Below are 16,063 nucleotides of genomic sequence, written 5' to 3'. Positions count from 1 at the left end.
TTCTTCATAGCAGTTTGTGTGGTGCTGTGTTTTCTATTTGTGGATAATGCAGTGGTATCAATTCACTAATATTTTGGCTCTTGCTGATCAGTGCTTGCACAGTATCAAGTTGGTTTTTTTTTGTTGTTGTTGTTGTTTTTTTCTCTTTTTCCCACCCTACCACCCCAGTGACTGGGCATGGTCAAGAAAGTTAGACAAGGACACAACCAGGACAGCAGACATGAATTGGCTGGAGGGAGGATATTCCATACAGCACCATGCTTAGCAATGAGAACTAGGTGCTTGGTCTTTCCAAGGTAGCCATTGTTTGGAGAATGATTGAGTATTGGTCTGCTTGTGGAAGGTGGTGAATGAATGACTTTGCATCATTTGTTTGTTTTTATAGTCTTTCCTTCACCTATTAAATTGTCTTTGTCTCAACCCAGGAGTTTTCTTGCTTTTGTTCTTATTTTATCCTACATCCCATGGGGCTGGGGGGAAGCCAGTGTATGAGTGGTTGTGTTGGTGCTTGGTTGCTGACCGTGGTGAGTGTCAACAGAAGAGCATGGTATCCCTGTGTGTCAAGATGAGGCACTGGGTGTAAATGTATTTGTTTGTATCCAACTATACTGCAGAGATGGTATTCATTTCAAGAAAGTCATGTTCAGAAAAGGAAACCATGAGCTGTTTTTCATTGCTGAGCAAATAAGGGACTAGATCACCGGAACCATGCCCAAGCATGCTTGGCAAATGTTCTCTGACACAGTCAGTAGTTTTACCAAGCTTTCCATACAAAAGTTTAGAGGGGAACATGTTTCTCACTCTTTACTAAGTCGGGATGATCCAAGTTTGGTTGAAGACTTAGTAAACACGTAAGCTTGGGATCATTATCGGACTTGTTTTGAAAAAAATAAAGCAAAATAATATATGTATATAAAGCAGGCTTTTAAATGTTGCAGGGCATGCACAACTTTATAAGGCCAATGGCCAATATATTGAAATAATCTCAATAGGATGCTGTCTCAATGGGAGATACCACTTAGGAAGCATACAGAAGCCTGGCTGCCCCCAAGCCTGGTACCTCTTTTACCCATTAACTCAGATTTGAGAAATCCTTCTAGAGCTCCTTGTCATTAGTGTGTCTAACAACTACCCAAATCTTAGCCTCAGCAGTAAATTTGGAGATTTCATTGATTGCTCCCTTCTTTAGGTCATTGTTGAAGAAGCTGGGTAAAAACAGTTCCAGCACCAGTCCTTAAGAGGCTCTTTTCTACCCTTAAAAGTGATAATTATGCTCTCTCCTTTGCTTTCTATACATAAACTGGCTTTATGAGATCCCATTAAGGGACCAATCCATTAGTTTTCTGGCAACTTTCTGTTTTGTGGCAACTCTCTATTGTGGCAAAGTTTCTTTAATAATTTTCCACATGGAATCTTGTCAAAAGATTTTGAAAATCAAGGTATGTCCACCATATCCCTTTATCTGAATGCTTGTTGGCACCCTCATAGCAAACCAGCATATATTTCCAAAGTATTCTTGAATTAAAGGCTGTGCAAAGCTGAGTTCAAATGGCATACATTTTGTTCATCCAGAAATATAGATGTTAAAAAAAAATATTGAACCTAATTGCTTATATTCCCCTTTAAAACAAAAATTTATTCCTCTTTCAAACAAAAATCATAAGTTTATGTCCTTGAATTTATCTACCATAACATGACTTTTCACTCACAATTTCTTTCAACAGAACGTTTCTTTTAACAATCATATTTACCAAGATTATTTCATCACTGTTACAGGCAAAATTTCACGTTACTGTAGAAAAGAGAAACCAGTATGTTCCTTTAAGAAAGAAAAATGTTAACATTTAATACCTGAATTACTGGTACTTGAGAGAAAACTTTCTTTGCACATTATGGCAGACCTATGTCTATGCATCTTGATGGTTTTTTTTTCTTATTTTTTTTTAATTTGTTGTTGTTTAACTTTTCTAATGTTTGTGGTTTTGCTTGCTTGTGTTTTTTATCTTAGTTTACAGGGTTTTCACATGGATTTTCTTTTTCTTACACGTTTCTGGCATGTCCTTCTAAATGCTCCTATAATTTTGATGTTGGTAAGTCTGAATTTTGCTTTGGCAGAATATCTTCTAATTATCTGTAATTTTATTTTTTACTGCAAAACTGAACCTTTCAGAGGATATTATTTATTTGAAATCAGATGAAAAATTAGCTTTGTTAGTTTTATTTAGCAAATGGTCTGTCTTCCTCTTGGTGACTTTTGAACAAGCAGGTGTATTCTGTTGACTTTCCCTGGGGCAGTTTGAGTGCTACTAATTTTCCCACCTTCACTGTTTCATAACTGTCATTTTTTTCATGCTGTCTTAGAAAATAGTTCAGAAATAATTTTGAAATGAAGATATTTCTAATTATTTTGTTTCACATAATTGCCAAAGCAACTTAAATTGTAGTTTTATGTGAAATATAAACGGTATTTATAAAGCCATTATCCTTTTATTTCATAATTTTTTACAGGTTGTACAAATATTATTCTTGGGTAGTCATATTATTATTTAATAGGCATTTTGCTAGACTGGTTCACCCTGAAAAATTGCCCTTTTTCTTTATATTTTACTATTCATGTGATCACATGTGACTGCAATGAAAATCATTGTTCTGGGAGATTATGCTGTTTTCAGCCTCCATATACTCTCTATTTTGAAAACACTGCAAAAATGTAGGTGACAATTTGACTTTCTAATTTATGGTCTCCTTTTCCTCTTGGATAAACTTGATCTCAAAGATATTCAGAAAGATGTAAGACCAAATATTGATCTTACTGGTATAAGCAAGACATTAATGCATCGAAATGAAATTGTAAGCCTGCTGAAGAAACTCAGATGTTTCCTACAGTGTAGGCAAACAATTTATTTAAGAAATAAGGAAAAAAGTACATTAACCTGATATATTTTTCATACCTGTTCTTTTAGGAGGAGTCATCGTCTATCAGGGTTATTCCTTTTGCTTCTGGAAAAAAAATAGAAACTCAGGCTTAATATTTTTGTTACAAAAGATGTAGGACTTTTCTAAATAAACAGATTCTGGATGTTACATCTAAACATGTTACTACACGTTACTTGTTCCTCCAGAGCAGTCTTGGAGGCTTGCTTCTAGTAGACTGTACTGGAGTCTTTTTGTTCCCCAGAGAATAATTCTAATGACTAAATATACATGGATTTTTTTTTTTTTTTTTTAGTTAGCAATAGAAAAACTTTAAATTATAATTGTACCCTGAAAATAATGCCTTAGAAAGTATGTATTTCAACTTAAAGCTGGTTATTTTTTGACTGAAAATAATTCCATTTTCCATTCATAGTTTAAAGAATTGACAGAAGTATGAAAGATGGAATGGCATTCTTTTTTATCAACAGAATTGCCAGTTTAGTTTGCCTTCTGTAATCATTTATCACTTATATATGTCAATGGAAAAGAACAGAGATCTCTAATCCAATTGCAAGACTAATAAGCTGGCTATTAAGAGAGCTGGCTATTGGCTGCTTCTACAAAGCTGGGAAAAATCAGGCGTTTTCATTGTCAGTGTACTAACTATAGCATTTTGACACTATTATTGAAATAAATGAAATACCTGCTAGCTGGAAATGCAGAAACTTTTATACTTGTATTTTTTGCAATGTAAGATAGACAAATACAAACTAGGATGCTGGTTTATTTGCATACTTCAGAATTCTGCCTTGTGGAATTATGCTGAAGCTGAAGCATCCTATTCTCATTGCCTGTTTCTCATTTTATGTGAGAAAATTGTATGAGATCTGAAATACAGGGAATTTTAAAAGACCTATTTTTGGCTGCGTTGCCATTTGGTCAGTTTCTTTTTCTTTTCCTTTTTTTTTTTTTTTTAATCTTACCAGTGTTTTTACTTTTACCGTGTTTCAAAATGACCTAAAAAGCAACTGTTTTGCTCTTTGATTTTTTATTTTATGTATTTTCCTCCAAAGAGTATCAAGTCTGTCAGAGTTGATTTACATTCGTATGTAAATCCTTCCATGCAGAGTAGTTCTGTGCCTCGGTTGACAAGTTTTTATCGTTTTTTTTCAGTGGTAATTCTTACTTTTAAAGAAGACAAAGTGAAGCTGAAAGCCTGTCAACGATAAAAGCTATACAATTTTAAATATCATTGTTAGTATATCATGTGCTGTTATATTTGATGCTGTGTGTTTTTCCCCATTTTGGGTAGACATTAAAATAAAGAAGTCACAATTGTTTTAATAACACAAGTTATAAACCTTTTTTTCCTATTCAGCGTGTTGAGAGCGTTTATGTTGTTTCAAAAATAGATAGATATTTTCGTTTTTGTAGCACTTACAATGGGTAATGATGAACAATATCAACACAGTGACAAAAATTTGAACTCCTGCTCAAATAGTTCAGTCCAATTATATGAACTTTTGAGAAAGTAATTACATGCCTAGTTGATTCCATTTTTGAAATCCATGAGCATTTTCCTCATCCTTCTGTGTTATCTGTCAGCTCCTATTAAAATAATTATCACAAAAAAAAAAAAAAAAGAAACCCACTGTACATTCTATTTCTCCATCGTCTCATCAAACGTCCAATGTGAAAAGTTAATTTGGTGCAAGAAGCTAAATGCATTACCACAAAGGCCTAACCTGGATGCATTTTAACATGTGTTTAAAAGACTATAAATTATCTTTGCTCAGTAGTCATTTTGTGGGTCAAGTATAGAGGACAAAAAATAAGAGTGATCTAATCATTTAGTGATCAAACTTTTGATCTGTGCTATCTTGTTTGGGGATCTTGAAAGATTCCGCACAATCATTTTCTTATTGTACCTTTCATCCAAAACACTTCGAAAAACATTGAGCCAACATGTAATTGTTGCCCTACAGTTAGGTGCAAAGTGGGATTTTTCAAAGCAATCTGCACTGATGTAATTCTTCTACCAGTCAAGCTCAGCTTCTACTGAAAGATTTACTGTAGATTTCAAAAAGAAGACCAAGACTAAAGCTGACTGTTTTTCAAAGGCCATGCCAGGGTATTTTTAACATAAAAAAGTCTCACTGTCAACTTGCTTTGTAATACCTGCATTTAGAGAGAGCAGTCTTATCCTTACATTTGACATATTGAGCACTAGGTAAATATTTATTGGAGCTCTTCTTCAGCTGCTTTGGTCTCAGTTTGCTCCTCATTTTGGTCACTGTTTAGAGGAGAGATCTGCAGGGATTTCAGACTTCTTCTTTTCCTTCTTTCTATCTTATCTTTTAAGTAAAGTATTCTCTCTCTGACCTGTGTATCTTGTTTCCCTTTGCTCTGGCTAATGTGGTCAACCAGCAGTAATACCTGCGAGGTGGTAACATAACATAATAATAGAAATACCTCAGGGTTTATTTTTTATGGTGTGCCTTCTAGAATCTCAGTCAGCTAAAAGTGCTGTCACATCCATAACACAGCTACACAGGAGTACAAATGTTTTATAAAATCAAATTGGATTTTGCACAGATTTCCCAAATTGGGAAAAGCCTTTGGAGAAAGGCTTATGGACAAGCTATCTTAGTTTTTGTAGTGTTTATTATATAGGTTAGAAATAGAGATAATTATTGCTTCCACAGTTCTAAGAGAAGAGATTATTTTTAAATATGCATTTGCCTAAAAAAAAAAAAAAAAAAAAAAAAAAAAAATATTTGTGAAGATAATCTGGAGACTGGGACTTGAAAAGCACTTGAATTTAGGAGGAATAGGTGCTATTCCCATATTTCATAATTTAATGGCCTTTTAAGTATCTTCAGCTAGCTGATCTGCAGAACAGGGAATACTAAGTACTCAGTAGTTGAAAAAACACCTATGAAATGCATGCATTGATGTTTAAATTTTTATTTTAACAAGAAATTTCCCATTTCTTATGGTGTTACTTTGAGTCACAAAATTTTAAATATGTATCAAGAATAAGATTTTGCTAGCTAGCATTGACAATCTTTGGAAAGATCTCTGGAAACTGCACAAAAAAAAAAAAAAAAGAGGATGCATTTTTAAGGGTGGTTGTTAAATACTGAAAACATTGTATATTCAAAACTAGTATTTTTACTGGTACTTCTTTTGAGACTAGATTTTGTAAATATCTTGAAATGGTTTACATAGGATGAAAAGGGGTTAGACTAACCTACATCTAAGCCTTTGTTTCAGATCTTTTTCTTTTCCATGTCTTGTGGCCCCTTTACATAAAAACAGATATGATGTCTTTATTCCAAAATTTCCTGGGAAAAAAATGTATTCTGAAAAAAAAAAAAAAGCCATGTGCCTAGGACAGAAAAAGTAGACAGCATTTATTCTGTTATTGTGAATAAAAACTAAGAAATAGGAAAATCTTTCCTCTGCCATTTTTCTTTTCCTTTCAAGATTTCCATATTGGCCTACAAGGCACAAATCTGTGTGCACATTAATGTTGCTATAATTGGTTTTATTCATAGGAACTATTATACTGTGACAAATTTACTGCTGTTTTCAGCTATTGCTCCATTATTAATACACTAGCTTTTACATTAATTAAATCAGAGGAGCAATAATGCTGTTACTTCCTTTTGATCCTTGTCCTTTACCTACTAATTTTGCTAATCAGCATTATCAGTCAAGTTAAGACTCTGATTCTTTCCCGTGTGCCATATCTGTTCCTACCTCAACCTATCTAGTTCTCACAGAGAACTTTGCATTGGTGTGTTCTTTTAATTACTCAATTGTTAGCCTAGGTAGTGTTTTAGTTTCTCATTGCTATTATTGTGATATTGTTCCCATGATCCACAACTTTTTTCTCCTTACAGTAAGGGACATATAAGGAAAACACGTTTATCTAGGGATGCAAAACTGACTAAATAATTCATTATTGACTATATAGCTTATTTTCAGAAGGGAAGCTCACCTAGTTTTAATTACTTAAAAATTAGAGTCCATGTTAAAATATTTATCTATGACGTTGCTTTAGTCAGTGAAGAAAGAATAGTTGTCTCCAGAGGAAAATTCTTCCCCTCACCATTAGATCTCTAAAGTTAGATGAAAGTCTTCCTCTTTCAGTGTTTGCTGCCAGCTCTGTATTCACTTCTGCTGAATTAAACTGGATTAATCACAGATTTCCTTTCTGGATAGTCTTAATCTGCCCCACTTTTTATTATAATCTATTAAGACACACATCTCTCTGATTCTGACTTAAGATAGGATTCTCTGATTCAACATTGGGAACTTCTGGAAAAGTACATGAATGTTGCACTTAGCTACGTGAAGTTAGGCAAAGTAGTGATTGATACAGAAAGGAACTTCAATCCTGACATGTAGAATCTTTCTGGACCAGCTTAAACAAGGGGAAGTTAGGTTATGTTGGGTTATGTTTTGTTGGGTTATGTTTGTTAGTTTCTTGGAAAAAAAAAAATTTAAAAAATCTTCCAGGTTTGGGGAAAGGTAATATATTCCAGCTTTGCCTTCCATGCAGATTTTATTTTTTTTCACCACATAATTCTGAAGAATTACAGCTGTTAATGACAGGAGTGAATTTTTGATTACTTTCCTGATATGGGTCAATTCACATGGAAACAAATTGTTTCCCAGCAATCCATTTAAATCATTTCATTGACCAGTTAATTTTAATACATGTTTCTGAACCCTCCTCAAGGGTTCAATGAAATCTATGGAATTTTTATTTATTTATTTATTTTGGTTATATGCTTATTGGAAGTCAGAATTTAATTAAATTATGAACGCAGCATAGATATTAGCTCATGAAATAGTAATCTAAAACTCCTCACGATCTATTTTGCCAGAATCTCAGCATGATCTTCCACGTAAAGTAAATGTGTCAGTTATTTGATTGCATTCAGTTGCCCTTTACTGAATTATTTTGTGCAGTATACATCCTGTCCATATAGTGATCATCCCCGTGAAACTTATTTCTTGTCAGCTGTTTATATGAAAGTTCTTGGGTAGTCTCAGGCAACTCCATGAGCAGATCTTCACACTGCCAATAAATCTTCCAATGTGAGAAGACCTGCCAAAACTCAACTCAGATTTTTCAGCAGTTGTCATTCAAATATATACATAGAACCCTATTTTGGGCAGTGCTTAAGGACTGAAAGGAGAGATCAGTGTCCAGCTGCCTTCTCTGTCTTCCTACCTCGGACATACCTTAAACTAGTGAAGCTCTATATCACCTAGGCCATTGGGCAATTGTACTTGTTACATGACTCTGAAATCTGTTTGTTTGTATATTATCTCAAACTGTATGGCTTCAGAGGGAAAATGGAGACATTCCTCCTTCACAGCTTTTACTTGACTAAAAAATACAAGTCTTTCCAAAACTGCTTTTTCTGATCACTTCAAGGAATCAGGTCAGTCATTTGTTGAACATTTTTGCGACCTACAACATAGTATTTTCACTGTCCCTAGACCAATTTAAAGAAAAGTTACTTGTGTCTTTAATACAGTATGCACTTTTAAAATTTTTGGATCTTTTCTAAGAACATCAGGATAAAAAATACCATCCTAGACAACTGAAGATTGAACAAGTCCTCTAAACTGGATTATCCTGGAAATAGGTGAAAATAGAGGATATACAAAGTCTGTGTAGTCTTCTGTTAAATCACAACTCATCTGCCAAGCTATATCTTGCTGCATCAAATATGTTTTGCAAGACATTTACAAAAAAAATACAACAGTAGTGTTGTGTATTATGCCATTCAAAATCAAGCAATTTTAAGTAACGGGTTACACAAACAAGCACATTTTAACTGCTATAAATACTGATACCTTATTTAGTAAATCAGACAAGTGTTTTTCATTTCATACAAAGTTTGGCACTGTCACATATTTTCCTCATCCTCAATATGTGCAGTTAGAAGAGTTAAAGATAAGCAATATGCATTTTTTAAATTTTGAAATACAACACTGCTGGAAAGTTGTGCTTCTGTATGAGCTCCTATTTAAAATTCTGTTTATTTTGTAAAAATAGTCTCTTATTCTGCTTCTGCAGTTTCACTGCAGATCTGTTGATTTGTTCTTCTGCCTCCTGGTATGAAAGTCTTCATAGCAAAAGGGACAAATCACACAGACATCTGAAAACATCTGCTATAAGAAAGCTAATTTCCATTTCATTTTGATAGTGGAGGGCAAGTCTCTGTAGGTAGCCAAAGCATTTTCTCACAGATTGCTAGCCATTAATAGAATGTCAGGCATTAGGTGCGTTTGTGATAGACTGGATATTAGAGGAATTATCTGAACACAACATTCCCTCCTTTCTGTGTCAGCAGACTTTTCACCCTGTGCTGGAGAATGATTAAACAAGAAAATAATAGCAGCCCAGTAGGGCCATAAATCCTGTGGTGCTGCAGATGTGGATGCAATATAAACCAAGTAAATTGTGAATCTGTTAGGCTTCTACCTCAGCAAAGGTAGAGGCAGAAGTCTAATGGCTTAATCTAAAATTTCACCAGTATGACTCTAGTAACATTTCTGAAAAAATGTTGAATATCAATACTTAAGTTACCTTTTTAAGCAGATTAAAAATAAAAAATAATAAAAAAAATGAAATATATGGCTTTCACTATTTTTCTCATAACTGCATGTGCAAAGAATTACCAAAAGCTCATAGAAACTGTAAAGCCAACAACATTCTTTTATTTTAATTTTCACTTTAAAAAAGTGAAATAGTGCAAATCCAGTAACCACTCTTGTATTTCTGTGGTTTTGCTTATCTTTTATCTGGGACAGAAACTTTATCACTTCCTTTCTGAAGAGATTTCTTCACATTTGCGTATCTTGTGCGTGAATATGACTGTTCAGCAATGTTGTAAAAAACTGTAAATGAAGTTTTATGGTGTAATTAATCTACAGGCGTCTCCTATAAATAAACAGGTGTTCTCGTGTACTATTGCCCTCCCTTTCACATTATTCATGTCTTATGTCAGACCTTAGTTGAAACAGGTTTTCTAGACAGAAATGAAGCTGAAAAAGTCATCTGATGAGAAATATGTTCCTCTTAGTTACTATGAAATTTGGTTTGCTTCTTTGCTTGCACTTTTTATTTGTGTTTGTGTTGGGCTTATTGTACTTTCATGGTTAACAATCCAGGAGTTAGAAGGAGGTAAGTAACCTTTAACTTTTTCAGGAGTTCATCAGTAGAAGTTCAGACTTTGAAGACAGTGTCATTGTAATTATATTTCATATTTCATGCTATGCTTTTAATGCTTTTGGATGGTTGGTTTGCTTAACACTTTCCTTCTTTCCTCCCCTGGAAACTGATGTAAACAAAATAAGCAAAAATACAAGCACTTGAAGCATGTCTGAAGTCAGAGAAGAATTTTCATGTCTTAGACTTTGGGAAAGGTTCTTGGAATGCAATTGACACTGTAAGGCTTTGGTTATTCAGTCATGTTTATCCAATAGTGAACATAATATTGCAAATTGTTTGTGAATTTCTACTTTTTTCTCCATGTGTAACATTTGACTCTTAAAGATATTCATAATCCACTAGAGTCTCTGGGGAATTTTAAGGTGTTCTACAACTCAAAATCTTTTTTTTTTTTTTTTTTTTTTCCCATCTTTTAAAATGTATTGCTATGAGAGAGATCCTGCATTAGACAGTCAGCTCCTAGCCTTGTGTAAAGTTAGTAGGAGGTATTTCTTCTTATCTAGACAGTGCTCACAATGTGATACAGTCACATTACTGATGATCAAAGTAAACTAAATTTTAAAGATCTACATAGCAAGATTTTGAAATGGAACTGAAAAATTGATTTAAAGATTTTTTTGAGGTATATGTTGACTGCGCACTGGAAGGCCACACCTGGAATGCTGTGTCCAGTTCTGGTCTCCCTAGCACAAGAGAGACATGGAGCTTCCTGTGTATCTTTCTTTTAGAAGATGCATTACTTGGAGCTTTATCACATACAACTAATAATAAAACACTTAAAACATTATGTATGTCATGTAACAACAAAAAACCCTTTACTATTTAAAAACATTTGTTTAAATAGATTTGCAGTTGATGAAAGGATAAATGGCCTTTAAAGAAGCTCAAAGTAATCTACTGTTACAGGTTGATATTAGGAAATTGGTGTCACTAGGTTGTGCTGTCCATCACAAGCTGTTTATTATTGTGTTTCTCAGTTATCTGTTTGTTTGTTTGTTTGTTTTGTATTAAAACTCATTTTATGTGTTAATACCTTTAAAAACATCCTAAAAATACCACTGGTAATGTAACTGGTAAGCAAAATGATGTTTTCTGTCAACCATGTGTTAATGTCTTATTCAGACCTTAATCTGAAAATTTCCAGTGTGTTATACAGTGAGGAGATATTTTTAATGTAGAGTGAATAGTTTTATGCATATCTCATATGCTATAGCATATTAAAAATCAAGATCGAATTTGCAGTAAGGACCAATTATTTAGTTTTGCATAAATTCTGCTGGCATTTCATTTATGTAGTGGTAGGAAATTTCAGGTCAAAAATAATTTAACTAGTCTGACACAAGTGTTTCCAGTGTTATCATCAAAAACAATCTACATTTATATAAAAACAACACTACTTTTAATACAGAAAATGTGAAGCAGTAATTCTTAATATTTTTAATCAAGAACACACACAAAAAAATCAAATTCGCAAACCATCATGCTTCCAGTGTCTCCTTGTCCCGTGTGCTAGACATAGATTGACACGCTACACAGGTTCATAGAATCAAAGAGTAGATGGTGTTGGAAAGGACCTCTGGATGTTATCTGGTCCAAATCCTGTGCTCAAGTAGGTCCACCTATGACTGCTTGCCTAGACCCATGTCCTGAATGTTTTTGAATATCTCCAGGGGTGGAGACTCTACAGCCTCTCTGGGCAACCTGTTCCAGTGCTCAGTCACCCTCAGTGTAGTACTATTCTCCTTTATCTGTTCACAGTGCTGCTAGAAAGTTCAGCATTTAGTATGAAATAGAAAATAATGAGGACCAAGGACAAATAGTTTTCACAATATATTTACAATTGTAGATACTGTACTTTAGTTGAAAATTGTCTCAAAGTTGTTTTTTTTTTTTTTTAAATCAGCACTAGGCAAATACCTCAATACAAAGCAAAACAGGTAAAAATTAGTCTATTGATGATCTCTGTGGAATAACACGTAATGTAATCTATTTCATTTATTTCTATATAATTCAAATTACTTAATTTTGTTTTTAATTATCCAGTTGAAACAGGTGGGAACAGTCATCTCTACATGGGAACATTTAAAATAGTCTCTGGGACAGTATTCACTCCTTCTTTGCATGATAGATCATCAGCTGACTTCAAAATCCTTGCCTTTGATGTTGAACAGTTGGTAAGAACCTGTTGGTCTCTGGTTAAACCAAGAGTATGTGATAGCTATATTAATTTCCTGACATGACCTGCTGTTGATGCTTTCTTACTCTCTCCAAAATGTGATAGTTAGGGTCCTAAGCCCACTCAGAACTCCATATATTTTTTATCTGTGAAAATCCGTGAAGCATCAAAGAAAATGGTTGCTTCCGTAGTCTAGATATAAGGAGGAAAAAAGTCAGTATTAAAATCATGAATGCATTGTGCAACATTGTATTTTCAATTACTGTATTGGTTCAAGATTTCTCTTCTTTGTACAGATACAAGAAATTTTTCAAGCAAGTATTCTGACAAATGAATTTGAGAGATGTGAAATTTTCCAGTTCAAGTAGGTACAGTTAAATTATACTTCTCAAATAAATGTTGTCAAAAGTCCTCATTTAGCTATTTCTCTCAAGAGTGGTTAACAATATCTTGTTTTTCAAGTCATCCTTTGTATAGCATTCCTTTCACTTCTTATGTCTTCTAAGTGCTGCTGTGGAAAGTTTGGCACAGCTGTGTTTCCCTGGGCAAACTTCCTTTTCAGATTCCTGTATGTCTGTGTCTTTACCAAACAAGGCTGAGGACTAAGACCAACTCACAATTTTGTCACATTTTCCATATGTGACAGAATTGCTAAAAACTTTTTTTTTTTTTTGCCAAGATTTGTTAGTTGTGCTACATTTGCAGGATTGCTGTTCTTGCCATCTAGAAGAAAGTTCAGGACAGTGAGCTCCTGTTGGCATAAGCTGAGGTGAATGGAAGTGCGTTCAGATGTCCCTATGGACAAAGATGTATTTATTTCATAACCCTTCAGGTGTTTGCACAGGGGCTGTCACTTGACACCATGTAAAGGATGTAAAGCTGCATCCTGTGTGTCCTAGAGAGTCAGTAAGATAGTAAGAGCTGCTTCATTTATTAAATTTTGTTTGAACTCAGTTTTCAATACCTTGTTACATTGGTTGTCCTACAGAAAGCTATCTGGCAAAAAAAAATATATATGAAAAAATAAATAAAATAAAAAAATCTGGTAAATGGAGTGAGGTCTGTGGTATTAATTTCACCTGCACTGTTCTTCATAAAGTCTTGATTCTACAAAACAAGTGTAATGCTGTCTCCCACTATTTAACAGTTCCAGAACACTCTTCATAATTTATTTATTTATTTATTTATTTTCCCCTACAGGAAGCCTGAAGAAGGTCATGAAAACTTCAAGTCTCAAACTGGGTAACTACATAGAACAAAATACATAGGCAAGAGACAAGGAGATTAATTTAGAAAATTACTCTGTGGGACAATGAATAATTTAAAAATGTATTTTAGGATTTGATAAGTCTCTCTGAAGTGCATATGAAGTTTGATATAATCCATACCTTTCCTCCAAAAACATCCTTCAAGATTAGAACAAAAGAAAATGTAATAGTCCCTGGGATTGTCAATTCAGAAGAAAAATGGGAAAAGTAAGAACAGTGACATAGATAAGAAACTAGCTAGAAAGGAAGGTATATTGTTTTGTGTTAAGCTTGCTTGTGAAAAGCTACTTACACAGGGGGACTGATCTCAGTATTATGTGTGATCATATGTAACCTATGTTTTAGAAAAGTATTTCTGCTAAAGAAAGGTCAGGTGACACACTATAATAAGCAGTAACAATACAGAGAAGAAGATCAGGACTATAGGAGAACTGAAGAACCTTGAGGAAAGAATGACAAAATTAGTTACCTTATATGCAAGACGAGGCAATTAATAAAAAAGTGGTCATTACATGACAGCTGATGATGTTAATAAACATTTTCTCTGTAGAAAATACGAGAAAAGGAGGAATTCTATATATGACAGTACAAGAGGCAGTGGGCACAAACCCACAAAAGAGGTCCCATCTGAACATAAAGAAAACCCTTTTTGCTGTAGGGGTGACTGATCACTGGAACAGGTTGCCCAGAGAGGTTGTAGAATCTTCCTCTGTGATGATATTCAAAGGCCGTCTGGACAGGGTCCTGGGCAAGCAGCTGTAGATGGCCCTGCTTAAGCAGATGGGTTGGACAAGATGACCTCCAGAAGTCCCTTCCAAGCTAAACCATTCTGTAATACTATGATATCAGCTGTTCTTTCTATAACTGTGATATAATTGCTTTCTGTACATACATAAAATGGACAAATATTTAGATGAGATAGTTCAACTGAATGACCATGCTGGCAAAAGAAAAAGAGATATTTGCCAAGCGTGAGTACATGTATGCTGAAAATGAGAAGCAGATTTGAAGTAGAGCAATCATTTGATTGTAATAGTGAGGGCATAAAACTGATTAGAAAGAGGTAAAGTATGATCACCTTATGAAGGGTTTTATAATATCAAGGGAAAGAAGTAGGCAACAGAGGAATAGGTCCCTCCCAGGCTGTTGTCCCTGAGTGGATAGGATCTAAGTAGCAAAATAAGGTTCCTGAGCACACAGTAGGACATACCAAAAATTTTGGTATTGAAGATAAAGACATCTCTAAGCTAGTTGCTCAGGACTCACTTTATAAGCAATGAAAAAAAAAAAAAAAAGTTACTTTTAGAGTTTTTTCATCTAGTTTATTCAAATGCCTTTTTAGGAGGAGATCAAAGAATAGCTCATTTCTTTCCATGAACTACAACGAAAATCTAGATATCTGCACTGTAAATATCTATATTTGGTCAAATGAATTCTGTCTCTGTATCTTGACACTGAAACCACAGAAGTCACACAAAATCTGATGTCTATGAATGTTAGATCTTGCTTTTAATATATCAGAAAGTATCTGTCTTCATTTTTACTTAGAAATAATACTAGTTTATCTCATAAATGATTTTCTGTTTGACCCTTTTCATTAAAAAAAAAAGTGTTTATCCCTTCTGGCAACCATGTTATTTTACCCTTGAGACTCTGCTGAGTCACAAGGATAGCAATAAAAGCTTTTGTTTACTCAGCATGGCCCAGAGGTTATCAGAAACAAGTAAGAAAAAGGAGAGTTCTTCCGTATACTGCAAACTGTGCTCAGCACAACTGCAAGCTTAATAACCCCGTATCAAAAAGCACTTCTGTCTGTTGCCATTGGATATTATAAATGCTTAAGAATAAAAAAGATTATATCTAAAATTAATTAAATGGAAAACAAACAAACAAACAAACAAACAAAAAACAGCAATCATCGTACTTTGACACTACCTTAATTTAGCTACAAATATAGAATGTAATAATAGTGTCTAGGAGGGATGGGAAAGAGACAAAATTCTAGATAAAATTCAGGGCCCACAGAAATTAAATATAGTTTAACCACTTATTTCAAAATATCTGTGATTTCAGCCTTTACTGTTTCCTTATGAGAATACAAATAATCACACAACGGATCCTCATGGATGCAGAATCCATACATGATGTTTGATATATAGAAGTGATCAGGTTGTGTTATATTTTTTATAATGTGAACATTTCAGGGTTGTTAGTCAATATTTTAGAGGTTAAACTAGGAGAGTTCAATAATTAATAAACCTACATCTCCTTTGGTTGACTTGAATTCAGCTCCATTGCAGCAATTGATATCAATGCTGTTATTTTTTTCTCCCACATTGAATATAAGAGTTGCAAAAGAAAGAATAAATGTTTCTCTAACATTCAAAGCTACCTGTTACTTAAGAGCTATTTCTTCATGTGTCATGTTGACCAGCCAACACT

General features: G+C 34.0%; 1 protein-coding gene across 1 annotated transcript in view; it reads left to right on the top strand.

Annotated features, from left to right (window-relative positions):
- The first annotated feature begins 9,819 nt into the window (after window positions 1-9,819).
- The window catches only part of TMPRSS15 (transmembrane serine protease 15), a 57,350-nt gene continuing 51,106 nt past the window's right edge, over window positions 9,820-16,063 (top strand). Inside the window, exons 1-4 of the mRNA XM_040576158.1 lie at window positions 9,820-10,129; window positions 12,221-12,351; window positions 12,650-12,717; window positions 13,554-13,595. Coding sequence (XP_040432092.1) covers window positions 9,985-10,129; window positions 12,221-12,351; window positions 12,650-12,717; window positions 13,554-13,595 — 386 coding nt within the window. The 5' untranslated portion in view covers window positions 9,820-9,984. The remainder of the gene's footprint in view (window positions 10,130-12,220; window positions 12,352-12,649; window positions 12,718-13,553; window positions 13,596-16,063) is intronic.

The sequence above is a fragment of the Cygnus olor genome, chromosome 1 (genome assembly GCF_009769625.2).
Source record: "Cygnus olor isolate bCygOlo1 chromosome 1, bCygOlo1.pri.v2, whole genome shotgun sequence".
Lineage (NCBI taxonomy): Eukaryota > Metazoa > Chordata > Aves > Anseriformes > Anatidae > Cygnus > Cygnus olor.
This window is presented reverse-complemented; position numbering and strand designations above follow the sequence as displayed.